Source organism: Gymnoscopelus braueri, assembly GCF_963280865.1.
Source record: "Gymnoscopelus braueri genome assembly, chromosome: 12".
NCBI lineage: Eukaryota > Metazoa > Chordata > Actinopteri > Myctophiformes > Myctophidae > Gymnoscopelus > Gymnoscopelus braueri.
Genome location: NC_137614.1, coordinates 19,791,093 through 19,814,842, shown reverse-complemented (window position 1 = coordinate 19,814,842; position 23,750 = coordinate 19,791,093). Strand labels below are relative to the sequence as shown.

The following is a 23,750-nucleotide window of genomic DNA, read 5'->3' as shown; positions in this document are numbered from 1 at the left end:
TACTTGTCTGTGAAACTAAAATCAAATATCATATACTGCACAAAAAGACTGGTTATTTATTTTATTTTATGACTATATATTATATAGTCCATAACATAGCCAATGGGGCTACAGTGACTTCTTTCACCCCCTCTATTTCATTGTCTTGAAACAAATGGTTGGTCCACTTAGTCATTCAGGGAAGGCACCAAATATAATTGATTTTAAGAGGAGTCTATAGGAGTCTCAACCTAAAGGCCACTTACTGAGTCAGATGATGCAACGATGATGAAGCACAAATCTTTGCCATCACCTACAGTACTGTCAAATCAGAGCTTCTTGGAAATACCATTACCTCATCATATCCAAATACATGTTTGCTTCAACTAAGGTTTGTAAAATAAAGTACATGAAAGAAGCAAATTACACTTAATTGCTGCCTAAAATATGAAATCATGCAGAGCTGTATTTTTTTTTAATCACTTTTTTTTTTTTTTTTAAGAAAAGAAAAGAAAAACATTTGCCAGGCCACATAATAGGATAGGACACACCTTCAGCGCCGGTTTCCCTTGTATCTCTTCAACCAATGGAAATAAACACAACAGGTTACATTTTTCTGTAAATAGTTTAATATTAAATAAAAAAAGAGACTCCCATATAAAAAGAAAGCTACAGTCCACAATTTAATCTTCGTCTTTTTAAACATAAGTATTGAAAGCAAGGGGGCAGAATGAGAAAAATACTCAATTACAATTCCCAGAAAAATTTCACTATTCATCATTTTGTCCTCTGTCTCTGGTCTCTTTCTCTAAGAATATAAAATCAAAATAAAACACATTAACTGTACATATGTACAAAAAAATCTCCAAGTGTAGAAATTGCATAATCTGCTTTCTTTTTCATTTAATTTCTATTTTTGTTTTTTCTCTATTTTAAATACAGCTAAAGATGCCGGTACTCTTTAGGGTGGGGGTGGGGCAGTGTGTGAAGGAGAGCTCAAACAGTGAATGAGGAGACAGAGGGAAGAGAAAAGACAGAAAACACCAACTCAACAAACCCACATGTACATCAACTCTCTTCGCATTCACACAGAACGTCGTAACCCATTCACTCGATACTGTCTGTAACCATGTGGTTTTCTTCAGGGCTTCGGTGTTTGCCATGTTTCAATATTCCAAAGTTTATAGTTGCAGACTGGGTTTCATGATTTTGGTCTGCTTGGGATGTTGACAGTGGCTTTGCAATACAATGATGAACTAGGTCCCATCAGTCTACAGTCGATTTATCCTTCACATCATGATGTAGCACAGTATGTGAAATTGTAGTCTTTCTACAACTAAAGAAACGGTGTAGTCATAATAATATAGGATGAGTAAGTTTCACCCTCATATAATCTTCCATATTTTTGTGTGCAAAATCACAAATTTCATGATCTGGAAAGTCATTTTCCATAATATTTCAAACGATGTAGGAAGAAACCAAATTTCCTGCTCTATAAAACCACCCATAATACAGAGAATAACAGACACATGGGGTTTATTACTCTGTTTTCTCATTTAGCCAGTATAAAAGGGATACATTTCCCTAAAAGATTCCAACAGGAATGAGATACTCCAATGATTCAATACGCTGTAATAACCATTCCATAACAGAACACAGAAAGAAAATAACACGATCAAACACCGTTTGATTTCAACACAAGTTGATGTAAACGATCCTAATGCTTAATTTTTTACTCCGTCATACGATGGCGTCGGACACCGAAAATAGCAGATGTACAAGGTCACAACGAGGTGTGTTGTGAGCTTGTGGATCTGCTCTTTTCAGCGAGCGATGCTAGAGCGCAATGAAGTATAAATTAGGCTTAAGAGCTAAGATGCCTGGAGGCATACATTAGACTTAAAATTATTGCCTTACCTTGTCCTTGGGTTGTTTAAATTCAACAGCACTTGAAACAAGATTACTCCCTGCCAACTTCTCTTACGTTTTCTTTTTTTAAACCCCAAAAGACCACTGTACTGTCTCTGCGAAGAGGCCTTTACTTCAGTCCACCAAATTACACTGTAACATTCTGATTGTTGAATTAAACTCTACAATGGTCCTGTAAGGGTGCATTTGGTTCCATTAGTACACTCTCAACAGTTAAATTAACACCCTACGCATTTTACTGCATAGGGTGTCATTTTACTTAATTGTAATAAATTCAACTAAACCAACTTGTGTGGCACAGTGGGAGAGGGCTCAGGACAAGCACTGTTGTCAAACACTCAGACAGAAAACATACATATGCACGCGCACACACACACACACACACACACACACACATTCATGAGAGAGCAACCATAGGTAATTCAAGTAGGTGGGCTTATCCTGACTCACAGTAAACACACTGATGAGGAGAAAACAGTAAGATTGTTTTGTGTTTTTGTGTTGACATAATTCTCTAACACTAACAATGTATTAACTGAGCTCTGATCACAATAGTCAAGCAACCATTCTTTTGTGTACTAGACCTACAAGATCAAAGTGGAAAATGCATCTGTGACGAAGTATTGTCTTTCTTTTTTTGTCTCTTTTTTTTAGAAACTAGATCTCTCCTATGTGTTTTATTTCCTCTCTCTTGTAGTGGTTGCCCTAACAATGGTTGACATGATAACGGCATAATAATTAGTGCAGTTTTGAGAAGAGGAAAAAAATAAGTTCTAGACAGAGGGGAGCAGTCGTGATGATGAAGGTGAGGTGTGCAGGACAGGAAAGAATAAGAAGTAGAAGAAGAAGGAGAAGAAAAAGAAGAAGAGGCGTTCCCCTCTGGACTATGAATGGTGAACAGCTTGGATTGACAGCTTCCTCTTCCAATCACTGCCTTTGTGACCTGGCGCCTCGCCGCCTCCTGCCTCGGACTGACCTCTCAGGCTTCAGCAGTGCTGCCTGGAGTAACAGTAAACAGAAGACAGCACAATGAGTGTCAGAGATCATACACAGTAAAATCCTGATGGTTAACTTAGCCATTTGTAACTCTGCATCTAAAATATTGATTTCTCTTATTTACACCACCGTTGTTTTAGCCTGAGCCACTGTGACGCAGTTAGTTAAGAAAGCAAACGGCGAAATACGGGACTAGCGGAAGTGGCTAACTCAGGTTTTCTGGTAGACGCCGTTCCACTCTAGAGCGGACATGGAAACGGTCTCTGTGTTTGCATTTTTGTGTGTGTGGAAATTATCGGATATAGTAGGCGGGATCTAGACCAGATATGAGCACTGAACAGTAAACAGAAACCAAGCTTTCTAACATTTACTGCTGATGTGAGGTTAGTTTTGTGGTCAAGGCTGGATACCGCGAGTGATTCCTATTGTAAATTTTTAAAGACACAGAAAATAATAAATGCCTTGACGGAAATTCGTTTCAACAGCGCCCCCTGCAGCCAGTCATTTATCATTGCAGCTGAAAAACTTGGCTACAACCTTATGAAACACGTTTGCAGGATCATAACAAATACAAACAAAATGTTCAAAAACAGCATGAAATATCCACTTTAGTCAGGTTTTGTAAATGTCACAAACATACTTGGAGTTACAGCATGGCAAGGTAGCTACACAACCCAAACCTGTACCAAAGTGTCCTTTTGCTTTGACTAAAAGACTTCCACAATTACACAAAATCACACAATATAGACATTTTACCATAGGCTTGTTGTCCTCCAGCGCTGCAGCATCCATGTCTCTGAAATCCTCTAGTACATTCTGTAGCCTGAAACACACATGTTATAATTAATCAGTTATAATACAGCATCATATAAATAATAGCATAGGAGAACTTAACATACCCGATTTAAAACTAAGCGTTTGTTGCTGTGGTGCATAGGTTACTTCATATGCACCTGCATTGATACGCATGTAAGGATGTATGATACCGAAGACACACACTGAATGTCACAACATTACGAGGGCAACTTACGTTTGTTTCCTTTTCCTGCCTCTCCTGGCTCCCACTGTTGGTCCTGCTTGATCCTGAAGAGGTTAAGAATCCAAACAGACAAGCCATGTTACAAAACAAACGCTAAAAAACATGAACATTAAATGAACATTTGCTGTATTGTTGTATAGACCAGATCAGCATGTTCGAATGTTTGTTAACAAACAGGTATTTCCGGGTAGAATGTCTATGGACGATTTCACAATATAAAATAAAGTGTCCAGAATATTAGCCATGTCTAGTTTGTCAACCTGTGGATATTATAACTAATAGATAAATAGATGTCTAATAGTCATTAACAATATGTCATTGACTGTTCTTCCAGAAATAAGGTTAAGGAATAATACTGCTCCAATGCGACGCTGCCTGCGTTATCTACCCGGAAATACATTTTTGGTTGCGGCGATGTCATGATGATTCGCTTTTGTTGGCCCTGGGTGAGGGGTTGATTTAAGTACAGATGGGCAATAAGCTTGCATTGATTGGTCAGTTGCCATATCAGCCCTTGTGCAGCTGACCAATCAGTGCACGCTAATGTGCCACCGCACTCTGAGTCTGAGCATCTCTGCTCACCAACTTTCCCGCGCGGGTTATAAATGAGTGCTAAATAGCTCTACATTCACATAGTGTGCTGTTCAGTAACAGGGGTCTCCCCAAGTCTGTAGCTCTTTAGTAAACAGAAGACATTTTCGGGTTGGGATAACAATTGCATCCAATGAGGAGATACAGGACAAAATTGGAACAATATAAAACTGAATTGGTGACCCACCGGTTTATTACAGAGCTGGAGAGACAGGGAGACCACTATAACTGAACAGACACTCTTTACTGTAGCAATGATTACCATCAGAATATAGAGCTTTAAGTTAACAAAATACTTTTTGTTTTAAACAAAGAATTATCACTTACAGCACCTTTAAATTCACTAGAGGTTCAGACACCTACTTCAAACCGATATCCGACCAATATGCTCATATATGGAGATCTCTGTATGTGTCAGTCCTTGTCCTTTTATGCTCATATTATATATAGCTGCTTCGGGAACTCCTTATATGGTTGAGACTGAGTCATAGTGACATGAGCGTGACGACGTGGTCCGGCCGGTCCTCCCTTAAGCCAATTTTTGAATCCCACTGGGATTCAATTTTGTTTGCAGGGACAGGTCCTCATGGACACCAATATTAATCCGTTTATTCAGTTAAAAGTGTTCATCAGAAGTAATTTTTCTGTTTTGTTAATAAATAAGGCTATAGTGATAATTATTGCCAGCCTTCATCCATGCCCATCAAATCCCTGGCACAGTTGTATCAGCCCTTGCCTTCGACTCAGGCTGATATCCTGACCCCAGTTAGATGTTGTGCAACGACGAATGCCTGAGTGACATCTATGTACAGACGGGTGACAAAATAAAGAAAAAAACAACATCAAGTGTCTCAGAAAGGTGTCTCAGTGGCGTGGTCATTGAGCACTCCCTCCATGCGTATTATATGGCTAATCACAGCGACTGGAGGCAGGGTTTTGAGGACAACTAGTTTGAGAATTGCCATTATCGCTTACAAATAACAGAAACCAAGGAGTATTTCAAGAGGTAGAGATCACAGTCATACAAGCCTTCTTCCTCCACACTGGGAGGAAAACTGCAGCTGAAACTTCGATGGAATGCATTTTTACACCCTCACTGTAGGTGTCAAGCATTCAGGCCTGTACTGTTCTCTTGGTGTACGTCACACATACCGGGTTGTGGAGAATATGAAGGATGACTCATCTAATCATATCACTTTTTTCCCACATTCTCTGTAGACTAAGACTAGTGTCCATGTTTTTACACCAATGAACTCTCAAATGTGCATTCATCTTTGTAATGAGGGGTTTATGTATTGCAACCCTACTGTAACTCCCTCTCTATGCAGTTATCCACAGTTCTTGCGGACAGTCTGATCACATCCTGCATTGACATTCTGATCATTTGAGAAAGAGTTGCTCTTCTGTTTTTCCTTACATAATCACACTAAAGCACAAGCATCAAGATAATCAAATGTGTGCTTTAGTTTCGACCATGATGTGTATTAACCGTATTTATTGATGTTTTCCCCATAGATGGAAATGCAGATGTCACTGTTCATACTGAAACACTAGGCAGCGGTATTTGTGACTGAAGCCATTGGTGCCCCAATAATGAACGTGGTTTAATATTCACTTGAGTCTTTTCCTCTTGCCATCTTAATCCAAAAATCAAGGTCAACAGCCCTGCTCAGCATTTCTATACATGCCACAGAGATAGGATGTTAATTCTTATTATCACGCAGTATACCTGTATGGAAACAGATGCTTTAATTAGGTTTCTCTACTTTTCTTTGCATTTGACGCCATACTCTAACGTTTGGGTGTTTAATCTTATACCCATGGCTCCATCCTAAAGCAGTCAATACACACAGTCCACACTCACAATTATCTTTGAATTTAATCATTTACCGCAGCAGCAGTCATGACAAACGACCGTGTTTCTGCTACTCAGGCCTTCATCAGCGTTGATAAAGGCCTGAGTAGCCGAAACGTGGCTACTCAGGCTACCGAGTGCGGAATGACGCTACAGAATGTTCACTGAGAGTCTGCATCCGTCTGTCCTTCTCTTAATCAGTCGACAGTAGAGCACGCTCAGCTGGGGACTTCTGTCCCCTAGTATTTGGATCTGTCCTAAAGAAGTCACCCTAATGATGTGACTAAACTGATCTGACAGAACCCCTCTAGTGTATTTCTTATATGGCTGTGGTTTTATAGACGAGATGGTGAGACAATGGGCTGTAAACACAAGTTTCCCTCTAGGAGAGATAAAGATTTAAGTTCCCACTTAAAACTTTGCGAAACCATATTTTATAGTATTGATTCTAGGCTTTAATAGTGCAGTCAACGGTATTATAAATGTTTCATGTCATTTAGAACACTTGAAAGATGTATTCACAGAAAATAATATGAATAATCTTTTATTATGCGTAAATGCAGTTAACAATTAAACAAACAAGCCCCGTCTTTTTCTCCTTGCCTGTGCAATGCTTGTTTTATTGTCTAATTATTTTTAATCCGTTTGTTATGGCACAAATAAACAAAACAAAACAATACAATAGGGGTGGCTTTGGATTTAGGGTAAACATTCCTTTAAGGGCAAGAACACTTTTGTAGAGGTTTGAGTTGTGTTGTTTGCTGCATGTCACTCCCCATCTCTCTCCATTTCCTACTGTACTATCAAATAAAGAAAAAAATTAAATTTGAGAGCTATTACACCTTACAATGTCATACAATTAGGAGCTAGTTTTGAATAATCAATTATTTTTGATTTCTTGTCCACCTTTAGAGTAACATCATGGCAAGGTAACTACACAACCCAAACCTCTACCAAAGTGTTCTTGCCCTACAACAGAAATGTTCAATCATCATGTACAGTATGTGCCATGTCAATGTGTCCTTATCAGGGATGCAAACAGACCAGGGGTGAAAAAGGTGACAAGAATAGCACGCGCATTCGTTCGCAAATATTAGACCAGATAAATGAACACTTTATCATAGAGCTTTCTTTTTTCTGGACATGGTAATTTAAAATGTAAAAGGTGATCTTACCCCGTTCTCCCCTGCCATATGATTATTATGAATGCATTAGAATAAACTTTAGGCCAGGGGTAGGCAACCTTAAGCACGGATGCCAACATTGGCACAGGGGAGGGTGATCACTGGCACACCGGCATAAGTGTGGGAGAGAGGTTTTTTTCTTCTAAAATTAAATATTCTAAAAAAGTTTAGTCAGTTAAATTAAGTCCCCACACATCTATATACAAATTACATCCTGCACATACATATTTCTACATTCATTCAAAGTTTCAAACTCTGACTGGGGAGGGAGTCTGAGAGATACGTGGGGTTATTGTCTAATGATCATTACATCCTGATGTGAAAGAAAATATTTCTAAAGAAGAAGAAAAAAAGGTTGTTATGTAGCCTATATGGACAATCAAAATCAGTCGGATTCTTTATTTTTTTGTGTCATAAATAAACTTTATGTTGATATGGCACACTGACTATCAAGAAAATGAAGACTTGGCACTTAACTTATTTACTGCCAAGGACGGCTTACTGTATGACGGGTCTGGCAGTGAATAAGCCTGGCAGTGAATGAGTTAATGTCAAAAAGGTTGCCGAACCCTGCTTTAGGCAAACATTGCATTAATTGCTGATCTAGGATCAGTGTCAAACCCAAAATGTAACATTTAAAATGACCAGCTCAACATTATCTACCAGCAAAAAATATATAATCCCACTGCAGAAAATACTTGTACCTAAGGGGGCTTTTAAATAACAATATTTAAATCACTGATATCTAACCTCTCCTTTATGTGGAGGGAGCGGGCGCGTATGACACACATGTGCGCGTGTACGACACACACGCACACACACAGAAGGAGGGAGAGATAAGTTCGCAGAGAGCACACAGGCAAGACACGGCGTAAAAAAACGATCCCCTCACCACTGCAACGGATGGAAAGATCGGTACTCGTCCCCAGTGCATGGTTTTCACGTTGTTAAAAAGTTTAGTGGAGCGAGTCACAAACTTATTATCCATTCATTTGTCATTCAAACATCTTCCCCAACACCGCGTCATGGCCCCCCAGCTACTGCAGGCAGGCTGGAGAGATACTTTGGACTTAAAAAATAAGACCGATCACACAGATCAGTTTTAACGTATCATGATTAGTCAACTCAACACTGGTTTTATTTTGAAGTTCGTCCACAACATCCTTATTTTTCTGGTGAATTGTACGCGCGATGACCAACGCAGCCAGTACAATCAACACGACACCCCCCTAAAACATTTTCTCCTCGGATCTGCACAATTCACACAAATGACCTACCGGTATTTGGATTCAAACAGTGATTTTCGCCGAAAAGCTACATGTTTGCATGCCTGCCTTATGCATGACACACACTTAACTGTTTACTCACCAACATTCACTCCACTGCATTAGCTAAACTCATAAAATGCAAATATTAAAAGGAAAAACGGTAAGAGTCCCTCCATGCCCCTCACAAACACTCACCCTGCCCTGTTCAGTGTGCAGCAGCACCCCAGCACTCTCCTCTTTAGACCTCCCGCTTCCTCCATCTCTGGGGCTGTGGTACCCACCAGCCTGGGGCAGATCCCCTTGCCTCTCCACCCCTGCCTCAACATAGGGGCACGCGGCTGCAGCCGGCCCAGCGCAGTCCGTCTTCGCCTCCTCCAGGTATATGGGGGGGAGAGGAGGCTCTGGGTGAGTGTGTCCCTCCACCATCACTGCCTTCCTCTGTGAGGGTGATGCCGACTCATCCTCACTGGGTTTCGGGGTGCCCTGTGCGGGGGAGTGGGCCGCCGCTTCCAGGCTGAGGCGAGATAAGTCAGGGTTACGAAGGGAGCACGCCCGGCGTGGGCTAAGGGAGATGGGGGCGCTAGCCTGGGGGAGGGCTGCGGGGTGCTCCGCTTGGAAGGAGACGGGGGGTAAGGCACAAAAAGGTGACGTGGGGTCTGTTGGCCCTGACTGGGCTCCCTCTTCCTGTTCTTTAGCACTAACTTGGAGGAAGGAGGTATAAATGGTGTCCATGAAAGAGGTGTATGGGTCTATTACCCCTCCACTACTGGCAGACCCAGAGCCTCGTTGTAGAAGTGGGGTTGGATGTGGAGGACGAGCAGAAGGAGGGGCTGGGGCGGGGCTCGGTACTGTCTCTGGAACTAAGTGACTGGCTGGAATGTCCTCCTGTGGGGTGGGACTCTGTGTTTCTTGCAACGGCATTGGCTTGTCTTCCGTCGGTGGTGCAATGTTTAGCTGAATAAGAGAAAAGAAAGCAGACAGTACAGCACTTAATACACAAAAGTCTGGTTTTGGTGACATTGGTGGAGAGGCAATGAATGACAATTTGTTGCCACATTGATGATGTTTTGGAACCGGAGCCCCTGAAAAATCGAATCAATGTTTAAAACGCAAATTTACCTACAATGAATCTACACATACCTGCACAGCCCTCGAAAGCTTAGCAGTTTTGCTATTATTCGGACAGGACAGAGGCAGGAAACGAGGGACAAAGAGGAGGAAAGACATGCAGTCGGAAATGAGTCTTGACTCATCAAACGATTGCGATTATGTAAGATCTGGGCATCTACAGGCCCATACTTGCATATTCATGGACATTTTTATTCAACTCCTCTAAAAGTGCTTTTCGTGCAAAACGTTTTTAAGCATTGCTATAAGCCAACAAATCCAAAACACAGTGTTAAATGGTAAATGGTGCATTTATATAGGGCCTTTATCCAAAGTGAATGACATTCACACACCGATGGCGGCGGAAACCATGCAAGGCACCAACCTGCTCAATGGGAGCAGTTAGGGGTTCAGTGTCTTGCTCAAGGACACTTCGACAATAACCCAGTGGGAGCCCGGGATCGAACTGGGAACCTTGCGATTCCCGCGTGGCCGCTCTACCTCCTAGAGCCACTGAAGCCCATGTTACTTGCAATGTTCTAACTACATATTAAGCCATCTCCCACACAGCCTTGGGACTCCTACCTGTATGTTGTTGAGTAGGTTGATGGCTCCATCAGGGCCCTGAAGAAGGGACATCCCCAAAGCTGAGGCCTGTACAGGAGGTAAGAGGAGTTGGCCAGCCCCTAGCCCCACCATATTATGGAGGCTTGCGAGGCCAGAGAGATCTCCTAAAAACACACAGACACAAACACATTTTTATAACGGCTAAGCAATTTAAATATGCCACTACACTATCATGTCCCACTTGGGACGAAGAGGATTAAGTAAGTAACACTATAACAATAATAACAATGGCAATGACATTGTGTTTTTGCTGTTGCCTGTATTTTAGCAACTTGCCTAATACAGAATGGTTGAGCAGGGCAGGGAGTAACTGCTGCAGGATGGGATTGTCCTTCCCCTGGAGTGGAAGGGGGATCAGCGTATCAACAGAGGTACCCTGGACCAGAGGACAAGAGGGAAAAGGCATGAGTGAATCCAATTAGATTCAAATTCCCATTTCACTTATTTGTATTTTATTTGTTTATTTGTTGTTACTGTATTCACATTTTAATTAAAGTATAGCATTAACATTGCCAATACATGCAAAAATTTAAAATACAAAAGTCAAACTAACATGAATGTGCTTGAAACTCACGCATATCAAGATAAACAAGTTTTGACAGCAACCCAAACCATACAGAATAAGTGGTGTACGCGGAAAGCTAAAAATAGGGCAGGGGGTAAAAAGAACATATTTTGAAAAGGGCCAATGTTTATTTAAGAAAAACAACTAAAACTAAGGGAAATCATGGAATCATTTAGGAAGTGATTTTTTTATGGAAAACTACAGACCTAAGAGGAAGGGAGCAACTGGAGATAGGGGAAGCCTACCTGAGGTGGGGTATGTTGGGTTTGCTGTGCAGGAGCTAGTTGTGTGGAATGAGATGGGTGGAGCTCGGCTGAGCCAAGGGCAGCGGTTAGCAGGGCAGGGCTGAGGGGGAGGAAGGCTGTAGAGGGATGATGGGGGAGGTGGGTAGGGAGGAGCAGGGACTGCAGGGCTTGTAGAGAGCCCTCTGGAGGAAGTAACCCCTGAAGGACCTCGAGGAGGCTGGGTCCAGGGAGTGATGACGGATCCAGCATGCTGGAGTTCTTGTCCATGGGGAGGCTGTCTAATGTGGCTGTAATCTGGTGGGGCTGGTGAAGAGGAACCTCCAAACTGAGCTGGCTCAACTGACCCAGCCCTGATAGAGGCAACATGGCAGTCTGATGCTGCCCCAGCAGCAAGGAGGCCATGAGGAGCGCCTGGAGGCTTGGTTTCTCTGACAAACCCAGATCAGCCTCCTGTCCTGGTGTAGAGGCTGCCGGGGGTGGCAGCGGGTTGAGCAGGCCCAGGAGGTTCAGAGGAAGCTCCCCTTGAGTGCCAAGCAAGGAGGGCAACAACGGGAACAGAGGGTGGCCATTCATCTGGTGTGGTTGTTTGTGTTGATGGTCTTGGTTGTGCTGCTGTGTGTCTTGCTGTTGTATTAGTAAGTGTTGTTGCTGATGGTCTGGCTGTTGCTCTGAAAGATTCTGCGAAGGCTGTGGCGTAACAGGGCCTTGGGGTATCTGACCCTGCCCGCCTAACCACAGCCCCCCTAGGGGCAACGATGCCAAGACAGTGGGGTCCAGGATGGATGGTAGGCCACCTGTGGTTGATAACAGCTGGAGAAGCTGCTCTTGGTTCATGAAGGGAAAGGCTTCAGCTAAAGGTAAAGGACTGGAGGAGAGACTTGGGCTGTCACCAGGAGCGGTGGGGTTGGTGTGTCCGACACCAGGGCTGCTGGACTGTGGAGAATCAGTCACTATGGAAACCTGGTTGTCTGCAGCCACCGACTGTTCGGGCCCTGAGGGAGTTGAGATGTACATGATTAACATAGGATATGCAGAAACAGTAAATAGTTACTATTTCTATCCGGTGACGTCTTTGAGTCACAGAGAATTTTAATGAGGAATCGAAAAATGGTAGAATCCTTGATGAATGGAATTAATCAGAGACCTGATTAATCTGTCAAAAAAAATCTGTCAGTGCCTTCCCAAAATATGACCATAGAAGAAGTGTTTTAAAAGTTTATTTTTGTCTTCTGTGGTGATATTTTGCTTAACGTTTTTCAGCGGACTTCTGCAGAAGAGAACCTAAATTCTAATATGAGCTGTGTTTTTGAGTTTATGGAAGGATTTTTGATATAGTTTTGCTGTTTTTAAATCAGGTCTCTAATTAATTCCATTCATCAAGTTCTTAATTTTTAGATTCTTCATTCACCGTTAAGGAGTGCTTTACAAACAAGAATTCTCTGTGACGCAAAGACATCACCGGGTAGGTAAATGATAGAAATAAAGTAATTTCTTGGGTGAAGTACCCTTTTAATAAATGAGGCATGCAAGATTACATAAAATGTACATTTGATGAAAAGCAGTGAAATCAAACAAAAATGGGCAAAACTAAATACAAATATTTAAGAATTAAAGTGCAACTTTCCACCGTTTACCAAATGTCATCCTCACCTATAGTGTCATTTCCCGGTGGAGTTGACACTCTGCCAGTGGTACGGTCCAATGACCCCCCCTCCCCTTGGGGTGCAGTGGAAGATGCCGCCAGCAGGGCCAGAACGTGGTTGCTAAGATCCAGAGGCTTCGGGGAGGTGGATGTCACCATAGTAACGCAACTTTGAGAATGACTCAGGTCCATGGTTGTTGACAAGCTGGTGCTTCTATTTCTACTTCTACTGCTGCTGCACATATCCGTTGCAAGGGAGACATGGGTTGAGGCCTCATGCAAGGGTGCTTGGGATATGGAGTCAACTGTGGTAATGTGATTCTGATTCCGAGTCTGTTGGTGCTTGTCTGTTAAATGGGGAGACAGGGGAGTAGGCTGAGGAGGGCTGCTGCTGTTGTAGAGAGCTAAATGGGAACTGGGCAATGCTGTCGAAGGAGGGGATAGTCTTTGTAAAGGGCTAGATTTCAGAGGCTGTGCCTGTAATGGAGACTGACGCGATCGGGGCCGAGCGGAGGAGGAGGTGGGAGAAGGAGAAAGGGGCTGCTGTGTCGAGGGTAGAGTAGTGTTATTGGTTCGACAGGGAGAGCGGGTCTGAAGAGGCCTAACAGAGTTTGAGTAAGAGCCAGGAGAAGATGGCTGTGGTCTAGGGCTTTGTCTGTTCGTGTTCCCACCTCCTCCACTTCCTCCTACTGACACAGAGCCCAGCGAGCCGGGCGCAGAGTTTGATGCTGAAGTGGCGGCCTGCTGTGCATTCTGCACACTGAGTAGGTGTAACAGGGCAGACAGAGGCTGAGTTGGAGGGTCCAGAGCCAAGGCTGGAGTCCCAGCAGGACCAGCCAGGCTTGTAGTGAAATCCAGGGCCTCCATTTGTCTTAGAGGCCCAGCGAGAGGCATTGACTGCCGGGCAGTAGCAGAGAGCCTGGGTGACTGCCCTGAGAGGATAGGGTGTTGGTGGTTCTCCAAGATGGCAGAGTTATGGTTCTGTGTGGCAGTTGAGGTAGAGGAGGAATACAATGGGGAGGGGTAGGAGGATAAGGAGGGAGCGGAGGAAGAGAGGTTGATGATGGTGTTGGGAATACAGTCTCCCGGTGGAGTCTTCCTCGGCCCATTAACAAGCTGTTGAGTTTCTCTAAGCATGCTGAGGACCGTGGGCGACCGCCGCTGCCTTTTCCTATGTGAGGCATTGCGTTCCACAGGTGTAGGGAGGTGATGTGAGGAGGTGGCAAGAGACTGGGCCAGAGGGTGGGAGTGAGGGAAGAGGAGAGAGGAGGCCGCTGCGAGGGAGGGATGGGTAGGAGGCCTTGTTGTAGCGCTAGAGGAAGGGGCGTGTTTTTTGTGTAAAGTGCTGTTTGTTACCTTCGACGACTGTTGCTGCTGGTTATCTTTCAAGACATCCAGCGGAGAGGCCGAGGTCAAGGGGTTGCCACCTGGATTTGAGCTCTGGCTCTGAGTCATCTGGCTAGCCAACTGGGCCTTGGCAGCTGCAGAGAGGAGACTACTAGCAGGGAAGGAGGATGGGTGCGCCTGCCTGGCCTGATGGCTGTGGTGGTGGTGGTTCAGAAAGGGTCCAAGAGGCAAGCCAGAGGGCCCTGCTGCATTCAGCCCAAATCCTGCAGGTCCTGCATTGGGCACAGGACCCAGAGCAGCCTTGGAGGCCTTCAGGTTGCCACCTTTATCAAGCGCCAGGGAGAGTATGTGAGGGTTGTTGCTGCTGCTTTGGTTGGCCAGGAGGACAGGACTGGAAGGGAACAGGAGGTGGTGGTTATTAGTGCTACTGTTGCCTGAGTTCTTGAACTGCTCCAAGATGTCTTCCAGCTTGTATTTGGGGAAGTGGAGGCTGGGGTTAGGAGAGCCGCAGGGGAGAGGGGAGTGGGGAGAGGAAGAGGTGGACTTCCTTCTCTGAGCGAAGTTACTTCCCATCACTACTCCTCCTTCTACACCTCCTGCTGCAACTCCTCCCTGTTCAGAGAGGGAGGAAGAGGAGGAAGAGGGGTGTCGGGATCTCTGGTGAGGGGACGCACAGTTCATGTTATTAACAGATGGGGAGGGGGATGGAGACGGAGAAAGGGGAGAACCTCCCACAATAACACTGTGAGGATGAGAAGCGTGGGACTGCATTCCCCTTCCTCCTCCAGCACCCAAGGTCATGGGCGAAGACGGGGGAGGCGGCGAGAGCGGTCCCAACCGAGGCGACCCAGGGGTCTCCGGGGTTTGGGGTATTGACCTTTGACCTTGACTGAGGTTCTGGGGCGTGGGCGTACGGGGTGATCGCTGGGGGGCGCTGTAACCAGGGAATGGGGAGTTGGAGGAGACGGTAGAGAAGGAAGATGAAGAGGAAGAAGAGGAGGAAGCAGACAGAGAAGGAGGAGGATACTGTAGCCTCCTCAGAGCATCCATGGGATGGTGGGAGTTTGTGGCCGTGTGTGCGAGAGGGGAGGAACCATTGTAAGGGTACATGAGTTGAGGGGAGGATCTGGGGCTCGCGCAGGGGGCTGGGTTGAGGTTGTTGTGGGGCCGGGCACGAGCCATATGAGGTTTGGGTTGGTAAGTGCCATGGTCCTCTTCTTCTTTTTCCACGCGCATCCTCTTTGGATCTTGGTTGTCTACCAAGACACTGTTGACCTCTGAAAGTACATGACACAAAACTGATTTTACTAAACCGTGATTAGATAAATAGGCCCATGCAACAAATTCTGGTGGGCCATTTATAACTTTAGGGGGCAAATGGCAAACACAGACAAGTAATTCTATGTGAGGCATGTCTACTGATTTCCATTGACTACATTCATTCCCCAAATCTCATCGCTACTTACTTGCCTTAGCCTAATTTTAAATCTCTCCACAATTTTAAGCCAAAACGCAAATTACAGTAGGTCCAGCAAAAAGACAATTTCCATAATCTCCTGTCTTTGAGAGGACATTTGGGCCCAACAAACATGGAGGTACAATTTGACCCCGCCAACCACTGGTTAATCTGCAAATATACCTGAGTGATGATGGGCAGAGAAGGGCAGCTGTGATGTCTGCATGCTGCGACACAATGCAGCCATGGCTACCACTTTCCGACGATGGTTACATAGTTTGGTCATATCCTGCTCTGCCTTGCCCAGCTGCTGGCTGTACTGCTGCAGCTCCGCTTTCACACCAACACTAAAGTTGAACACCTGCAAGAAAACAATTAAAGGAGTACACTCAGTACAAAGTGATTTGAGGCTTGTCTGAACCGATTTTGTCTGAACCAAATTATGTTGTAGTGCGAGGGGTTTACAGACAAACTTATTACTAACTCGATCAGAGTTTCCCAAATTTTGTAGATTAAAAAAAATCATATTAGAATGTTTTCATGTCAAATCGTTGATATGTAAGAGCACACAAAAAAACCTGCTTCTTGATTATTCTATTAACCTACAAGAGCAAGATTAGTCAATTATTGGTTCTAATCGGATATATTTTTGGTTAATGCCCAGCCCTACACATACTGTTTGCTTGATTGTGTTACTGATTCTCACACACTAAAAAAAGTATGACAAGCGAGTGCCAATAGCAATTTACTGTAAGCAGTGATGTTCTTAGGTAAGCATCCTGTGTCTGAAATCCGAAAGGATGCAGTAAACTCATTGTCAATGCTTCTAGGGGACACACCCCATTTTACCCCGATGATGCTATATTGTTTCAAATTAAAACCATTCAACCTTCTTTCCTGCATGTCGCATAGAAAAAAGTTAAAGACGGCAAGAGCGGCGGTGTGTACGTAAGATGAGCACAGCACAATTCTCTGCCTGTTGCCTGCATCTCTCTACCTGCCTGCTCGCCTCTCATTGAACAGTAATTGCCAAGCGCAAAAGCATTGTAGAACTCATCCTGGGTCCTGGAATTATATTGAAAACATCACTGTGCACCATCTAAAGGATGGACACAAAGACACATTTAGCTTGTATGCTTGCTTTACCTTGTTGATGACAAGCGGACACTCCAGCCCACACTTGCAGGTCCCATCAGTCAACAGATAGGTCTTAACCTCATCCAGAGTAGATAGGGCAGTGCCACTGGGACTAGAAAGTAAAGTAAAGATGGACAAAACAGACTGGTAAGTAAGGCTGGGTATCATTGATATTTTTAAATACTGGTATTGATCTATCTTGGGTTTAGGGCAATTGTCATTTCTATAAATAAATCAATATCATAAAAATAAATTATTTTTAACCAACTGCATAGTGATAAAAATGACAACTCTACTGTTGTTCATTTGGTTCAATAGAATGCTGCCATCACTCAAATATAAAAAAAATACGTATATGTAAGATACTATATGTAGCCAATCTCAACCACATTGACAGCACTTAAAATGGTTATAATACCATGACATAAAAATAGTTTATAATTGCACATTCCTCTCTCCTTTGTGACTTCCTCAGCAAAAGAGAACGGTGTGACTGAGGTGGGCATACACACGGAACAAACACCAAGCAACTCTCTGGTTCTCCTATTAAAGTTTATGTGTTGCCTGACTTGCACACCAGCCTCATGACATTTTGCACCTTTTCAAATATACAAAACTTTTGACCGATTTTTGAGCACCTACCTGTCTCATACAATTTTGCATCCACTTCCAATCCATTTGTTTTTTACAATGTGAGAGAGAGAGAGTCATTTCTGTCCCTTTGTGGGGTGGCGAGGTCTTATTAATACTTAAAATATTTATAAACCCCACAGACAGACTTTGACTTTAAAAATATTTCAAAAACAGCAGAAATAGCAGATCTACAGGCTCAAAATGTGTCGAGATGCGATGTGTTGTGAGCTTATAGATTGGCTATTTTGCGTGACACTCACTCTTGTATGACGAAGCAGGGCAGTTACAAGGAGTTAAAAGGTTTCTGCCCAACAGCGACAATATGCAAATTAAAGCAACGAACAGCTCTTGCTAAATATTACTGTTAATGTTATAAGTAATAGGCTATGTTTTGTGAAGGTCATATACACTGTCGTATTATACACTATGATGAATATCATGCCTCAATGTCAAGAATGGTTCTATACCATTTAAAATAAAATTGGGCATTTCCAGTTCTGTTTCCAAAAGGCAAACATATTATTAACCAAACCACGAAAATAACATACTGTAAAAACAAGAATATTCTGTAAAAACAAGCATATTCAAGTAATCCCATCTCTCCCTGTTCTGATCCACAAAAAAAACAAAGTAATTCTTCTTGGAAGTGCGTAGGCTTAAATCTACATCAAACTATTAACAAGAAAGTCACTCTTTATCCCCACACAAGCCACCATGACATAACACAATTGCATCTTTCCAAAAAGCTAAAAAAAGCAAGGCAATATCTACTCTTGTAGATAAATGTAACCAAATGTTACAAATGTAACCAAATTGACACGTTCCAGTCCAATTTGTACACTCTCAGAGTTAGACTACAATGTAGCCGCTACATTAACACTTATGGTTTTACAGTGAAATAACCAAATAGCAGCCTCCTGACAAAAGCAGCTCTCTTCAACAGTATGAGTCATATTAGCCAAAACAGACTCACAAACAAAAAGTTACATACATACAGACAGACGCACGCCTCCTCAAATCTCTACATATACAATGACTCACAGATGTATTTCTGTGTGCCATTCCCTACCTCACTGGTTCTCAAACTGGGGTCTGACAACCCCCAGGGGGTCCTTAAAAATGTTCCAGGGGGTCCTCATCAAAAATGAGAACAGTTTAAACAGTTAAGCCCCATTTTATTTTTCAGCTATTTTAGAAACATGTTGACAAATCTTTACAAATGTTCTCTCCCTGGCACAAAATCTTTTCAAATGGGGGTCCGTGGCCAAATACATATCAGATTTGGCTCAAACAAAAAGGGGTTAAATTAGTTCTACTACTATGCCATCAAAATGTGGAATGTCCTACCAACAGACATACAAAAAGTGTGAATCCTTACTCTCCTTCAAAACCGGTTGCAATTCGTAACAGGCCCCTGTAAAAGAATTCAAGCCTATCACCAGAACCCCCCCCCCCCCCCCCAGAACTGTCTACCGTACATATTCTTCTTTTTGATTACAACTCATTTATATGATGTTTTTGCATAGTATTGCATATTTGTTGTCACTAAATGTTTCTATGAATTGAATACACAGGACCCTAATGGAAACAAGCCATAGTGCTTTCTTGGGTTCAATCCTTTTAGCGTTGTATTTAACTGTACATTTTTTTGCAAACTGTTAAAGTATTCAATCAATCAATCAAAAGTCCTTGAAATTCAAAGAGAACCACTGCCTTACCTGACATAGACAACCTGTCCATGCTCCACTCTCCTCTGCCAGCCAATGGGGACATGAATTGCCACGGCATGGACAACATCCTTGTCCCCACTGCCAGTCTCACTGCCTCCCATCATTTTGTAGCTGCTGCTTTCCAGCACCTTGGGACGGAACCAGAAAAGCTAATGATATCTCATATCAAAACAAGTCAAATTATTTAGAGGACTTTGCTAAATAAATAAATAAATAAGAAAGTGAGAGAAATTAAAACAGCATGAACTTTTATGTCCCCCCCCCCCTCAATGCAATCAATCAATATTATCTTTTTCTGACCAGAAATAGAGATGGGCCAGAGAAGCAACGCAAATCAAGAGATGAAAATGTCAACCCTTGATTTTATTTCATGCATAAGAATATTATTTCGCATGTGAGAGAAGATTGTTATATGAATGTAAACAAATTAATTAATTCATTTCCTCAGCCAGTCTTAAGGACGTCACTGTTCTATTAATGAATGCGACAGCATGCTTTCCTGGTTATGTAACATCATCTTTCAGAGTCAACATTAAAGGGGTAGTTCAGTTGACAGAGAATTTTAGTCAGACAAACTCAGAAGCATTTTTACTCTCTGCATTCATTTCCAAGGCACATTTATTTATTTTTTAGCCTGGTTCATTTTAATGGCATTCAAAAGTAAGGACATCAATCTTCTCCAAAGCTGAGGGTACTTTGTACTTAGCCTAGCATTTATTAAGATTTATGACAAACTTTTTCACAAGTGCATACAAAATCCATAGTTTTGAACTTCTTTTTTTTTTCCTGAAATACGTTTTTCACCGTATTCGTATTGATTCCCCATGGCTGTTCTGTATAACACAATTCCGTTGTTAATAGAGAAATTAGCAACTTTGTAAATACATAATTACAATATCTCGTTCTGTTGGACCAGAATTTTAAAGGTCTATTTTCTTTCCACTTTTGAGAAAAACTGCTACTTGATCCTGGAGACATCCATGAATTTATCTAAACTAGCCTAAGTCAACATTCACAACCTAGTTCAAACTTCCAAGTAGAAACATAAAATAAGTCATCCATGAGATCAAGTCTGACTCTGGGCGAGTAAAATAAATAAATAAACTCTGCAAAACAGAGCTATAACTTTAGTTGCATGACTCACACAATGGCAGACCTTGCAGAAGCCAATATTTAGGTTTAGTATAGTATAATTTTCATGTTAATGCAGTCATCACATCAAGTATGGTCATCTGATGCTTAATGCTGGGATTATTACATGCAATCCCTAATAAATTTATGCTGTTGTAAACCACATCTGGATGTCCAAGCAAGGATCTCAGAGTGTTAATATGACAACATGAGGATTGTAACTTTGTTTATAAATGCATAATTGCAATGCATGCTAGATCAGTACTGCAATGGAAGGCAGGTAGGCCATATTTTAGTTGATAACAGCTGAAGGAGCCTGTTCAGGGCAATAGGGGTCCAACTGCCTTCCACACACACTTAAGTGTAGACTTTTATCATAGATATAGAAAAGAAAAATCCAGCACTTGAGCCAATTTTCCTGAAACTAGGGCTGGGATATAAAATATGGATGCAGGCAATAGGCATTTTAGTCGCAGGCAACCTCAAGAAGTGATACAAGACTTGCTTGTTAATGCCTTTATCTACCAGTGAGGTTGCTTGGGATTTCACAGGATGAACACAACAGAAATATGAAACCATCTGAAAATTGTTTGCTTAAGAAAAATGAACACAGCACATACCTTGTCATCTTTGGGAAGCCAGGATCTGTTTTGGCTAAGGTATCCACTGTCCAACGTACATACTGCTGGGTTATAGAAGCACGCAGACTGCCAGAAACACCTGGATGCCGGACCGGATGTCCCACAAGGACTGTTCCCCCCTCTCCTCTAGAGTAGAGACCCCCCCAAATATGAGGCTTATCCCTGATCCAGATTTCAATTCAACCTCTTCGGTTCATATCAGAACAGATGCTGAGGAAGGGAAAGGGGTCTGTGGAATGAGAGATGGAGGTCAGATAAGGAAAAATCTGGCACGTCCTGGAAATATAGCTTTGTGATTTATAACTTCCCGGCTGCTCAGAATTTAATCAAAGTACAGTCTGGAAGATAACATTAGCTAAACTGCTGTCTGTAATAACACTTAAGAACAAGTTGTGGCCACTTCCAAGTGGCAAGGAGGGTGTGTTGAAATAGGCCTGTGGTTGTCTGGTCTCATCCTAAGCCACACACAGTTCAAATCAGCTTTCATGTACCATTTGTAACTCTGAGAGGACACAAATGGAACCAAATGGATGCTCCATCTGTACACTCTCAGGAGTTAGAGCAGTGGTTCTCAAAGTGGATTCCAGGGACTCTCTGGGTTCCTTTAGAGGGGTCTAAATTGACCCTTACAAGTCTGTAACTCTAACGGTATACAAATGGGTCAGAGTTAAGGGGAGACCTTGAAAAAATAAAGTTTGAGAACCATTGAGTTAGAGGATTTGACTGAAGCAGCACTTATTTTTTACCACTAAGTTTGGGGCAAACAATGAAAACGTCCCAAAGTCACAGTTCAAGTAACAACAACTACATCACTGTAATACAAGCAGCTAGAATACTGAAATATTACACGCAGATGACTCGGTACTGGTACAGAGCAGGGCTAACATAACAGCTAGGCTAACAGCTAAGCTAACTAGGTAGCTACTCCACTTTGTGCAATGTTGTCGTGACAGCTGTCAGGCGCACAAAACACCCCCAAATACACAAAACTCTTGCAGAAGACGATTCAAAAGAAAAAAGGATCGAGCCCCCCGTGCACAGATAAACCCTTCGCTTCGCATGTGAATGTTGTGCGAGAACCGGGATCACTGCCCTTAACACTGATGCTAAACGACGTTAGCGACGATCTATCAACCGTTACCTGCGTCAAAGTTTGGGACTCTTCTTGTTTCCTATAGCTTCGCTCGCGGGAGAATCGGGAGTTAGCTTGGCCAGCTAACCCGACTAGCCGACAGTACAGGGGGGGGAATGTTTTGAAAGCCAAATGTTTAATCTTAACGGCCAAACCGTCAAACCAAACCAGCCCCAGCCGTCATTCGGATCAGATATTTGCGTCGATCAACCGCCGTGTCTCCGCTTCGGCGTCCCGGTCCGTCCGCTTTAAAACACAAAGGGCAATAATAATAATAACGCTTCATGTTCCTCTGCGCCTCCTCCTTCTGACTGTGTGTGAGATGTGATCTGGAGCTAACTAACGTTAGCACGCTAGCCTAGGATGCTAAAGAGGTTAGCATTGAGTGAAATGTACTTGATTCTGGACGTGTGTCCCGAGGAGAGACTCAAGGATGTCCCGCTCCGCTCGCCTCGCGCTGCCGCCGCCGGGGCACTTTATCCAAGTGTTCCTGTGGGCTCTCTTCAGTGAACCCGGTTGTGCGTTCACACGTCCAACGACCTACCAGGAGAACCAGCCATTAATCCACAATTCACTGTTCACCACAGTTTTTTTTTTTTTTTTTTCCTTCTTGCAGATTCCGTGCAAAATAATAATGGAGTTTTCTATCGCGCATGCGCAATGGACGGGGAGAGTATTGTACCCGACATGCAACGGGACCTTTGTAGTGTTCCAGACATCAGGCTCGAGCTCCTTGATAAAGGACATGATAATGGGAGAATAATAATAGGCCCCAAAAAACAGATGTCTTTTCCATACAATGTGATGGATTCGTGTGACTCCAATTTGCACCTGTCCATAGTGTATGTTTGCCAAGATAAGAAGTGTTCACATTCACAATGTGTTGGCCCACAGAAGGGATATAAATAAATAAGTCTATATATAAACTACAACTACAGATATGTCATTTATGCCATAGATTCTACAAAAAATTATAATGACGATATTTGATGTTTTTATTGTTTTACATGGACATATCCTTTTTTTTGCGTTTTTCCATTGATGTTATTTTCCCCTCCCCCCATGTAAAGTGTCTTTGGGGACAAAAGCACTATATAAGTTATTATTATTATTGATAATAATAATAATAATACAGTTATTGCAGGTGTTATGCTTACCTGCATATGCCTTTTCATACACTGCTTAATTCAAATCATCTTAGGTTGAACACAATTCTGGTTGTAACAAATGAAAATGTAAATAAACTAAAATATAAACCATAGATTGGATCTGTCGCTATTATACTATACTGTAACAGTCTATTCTAACACTTACAATAGTATAATAACAAAAGTATTCTAACACTAATAATCTAAGGAAAAGACCATGGATGTGTGTGTGTGTGTGTGTGTGTGTGTGTGTGTGTGTGTGTGTGTGTGTGTGTGTGTGTGTGTGTGTGTGTGTGTGTGTGTGTGTGTGTGTGTGTGTGTGTGTGTGTGTGTGTGTGTGACTTAGCCTTTGTCTCTGTAATTCAGCA

The 23,750-nt window shown here is 42.7% G+C and overlaps 1 protein-coding gene across 2 annotated transcripts; it reads right to left on the bottom strand.

Moving 5' to 3' along the window:
• Window positions 1-585: 585 nt before the first annotated feature.
• Window positions 586-22,849, bottom strand: mbd6 (methyl-CpG binding domain protein 6). 2 transcript variants are annotated; one of them, XM_080443488.1, is made up of 13 exons: window positions 22,244-22,849; window positions 21,082-21,331; window positions 19,319-19,458; window positions 16,977-17,079; window positions 16,014-16,191; window positions 13,036-15,651; window positions 11,386-12,377; window positions 10,852-10,951; window positions 10,534-10,679; window positions 9,037-9,795; window positions 3,935-3,987; window positions 3,661-3,727; window positions 586-2,907 (listed from the first exon to the last, which is right to left on the bottom strand). In XM_080443488.1, the coding sequence occupies exons 3-13, from the start codon at window positions 19,432-19,434 to the stop codon at window positions 2,836-2,838; spliced, it is 5,202 nt and encodes a 1,733-aa protein (XP_080299614.1). In that variant the 5' UTR covers window positions 19,435-19,458; window positions 21,082-21,331; window positions 22,244-22,849; the 3' UTR covers window positions 586-2,835. The 2 variants fall into 2 exon arrangements, with proteins under 2 accessions (XP_080299614.1, XP_080299615.1); XM_080443489.1 differs by having other exon boundaries at window positions 22,631-22,849.
• Between the last annotated feature and the right edge of the window lie 901 nt (window positions 22,850-23,750).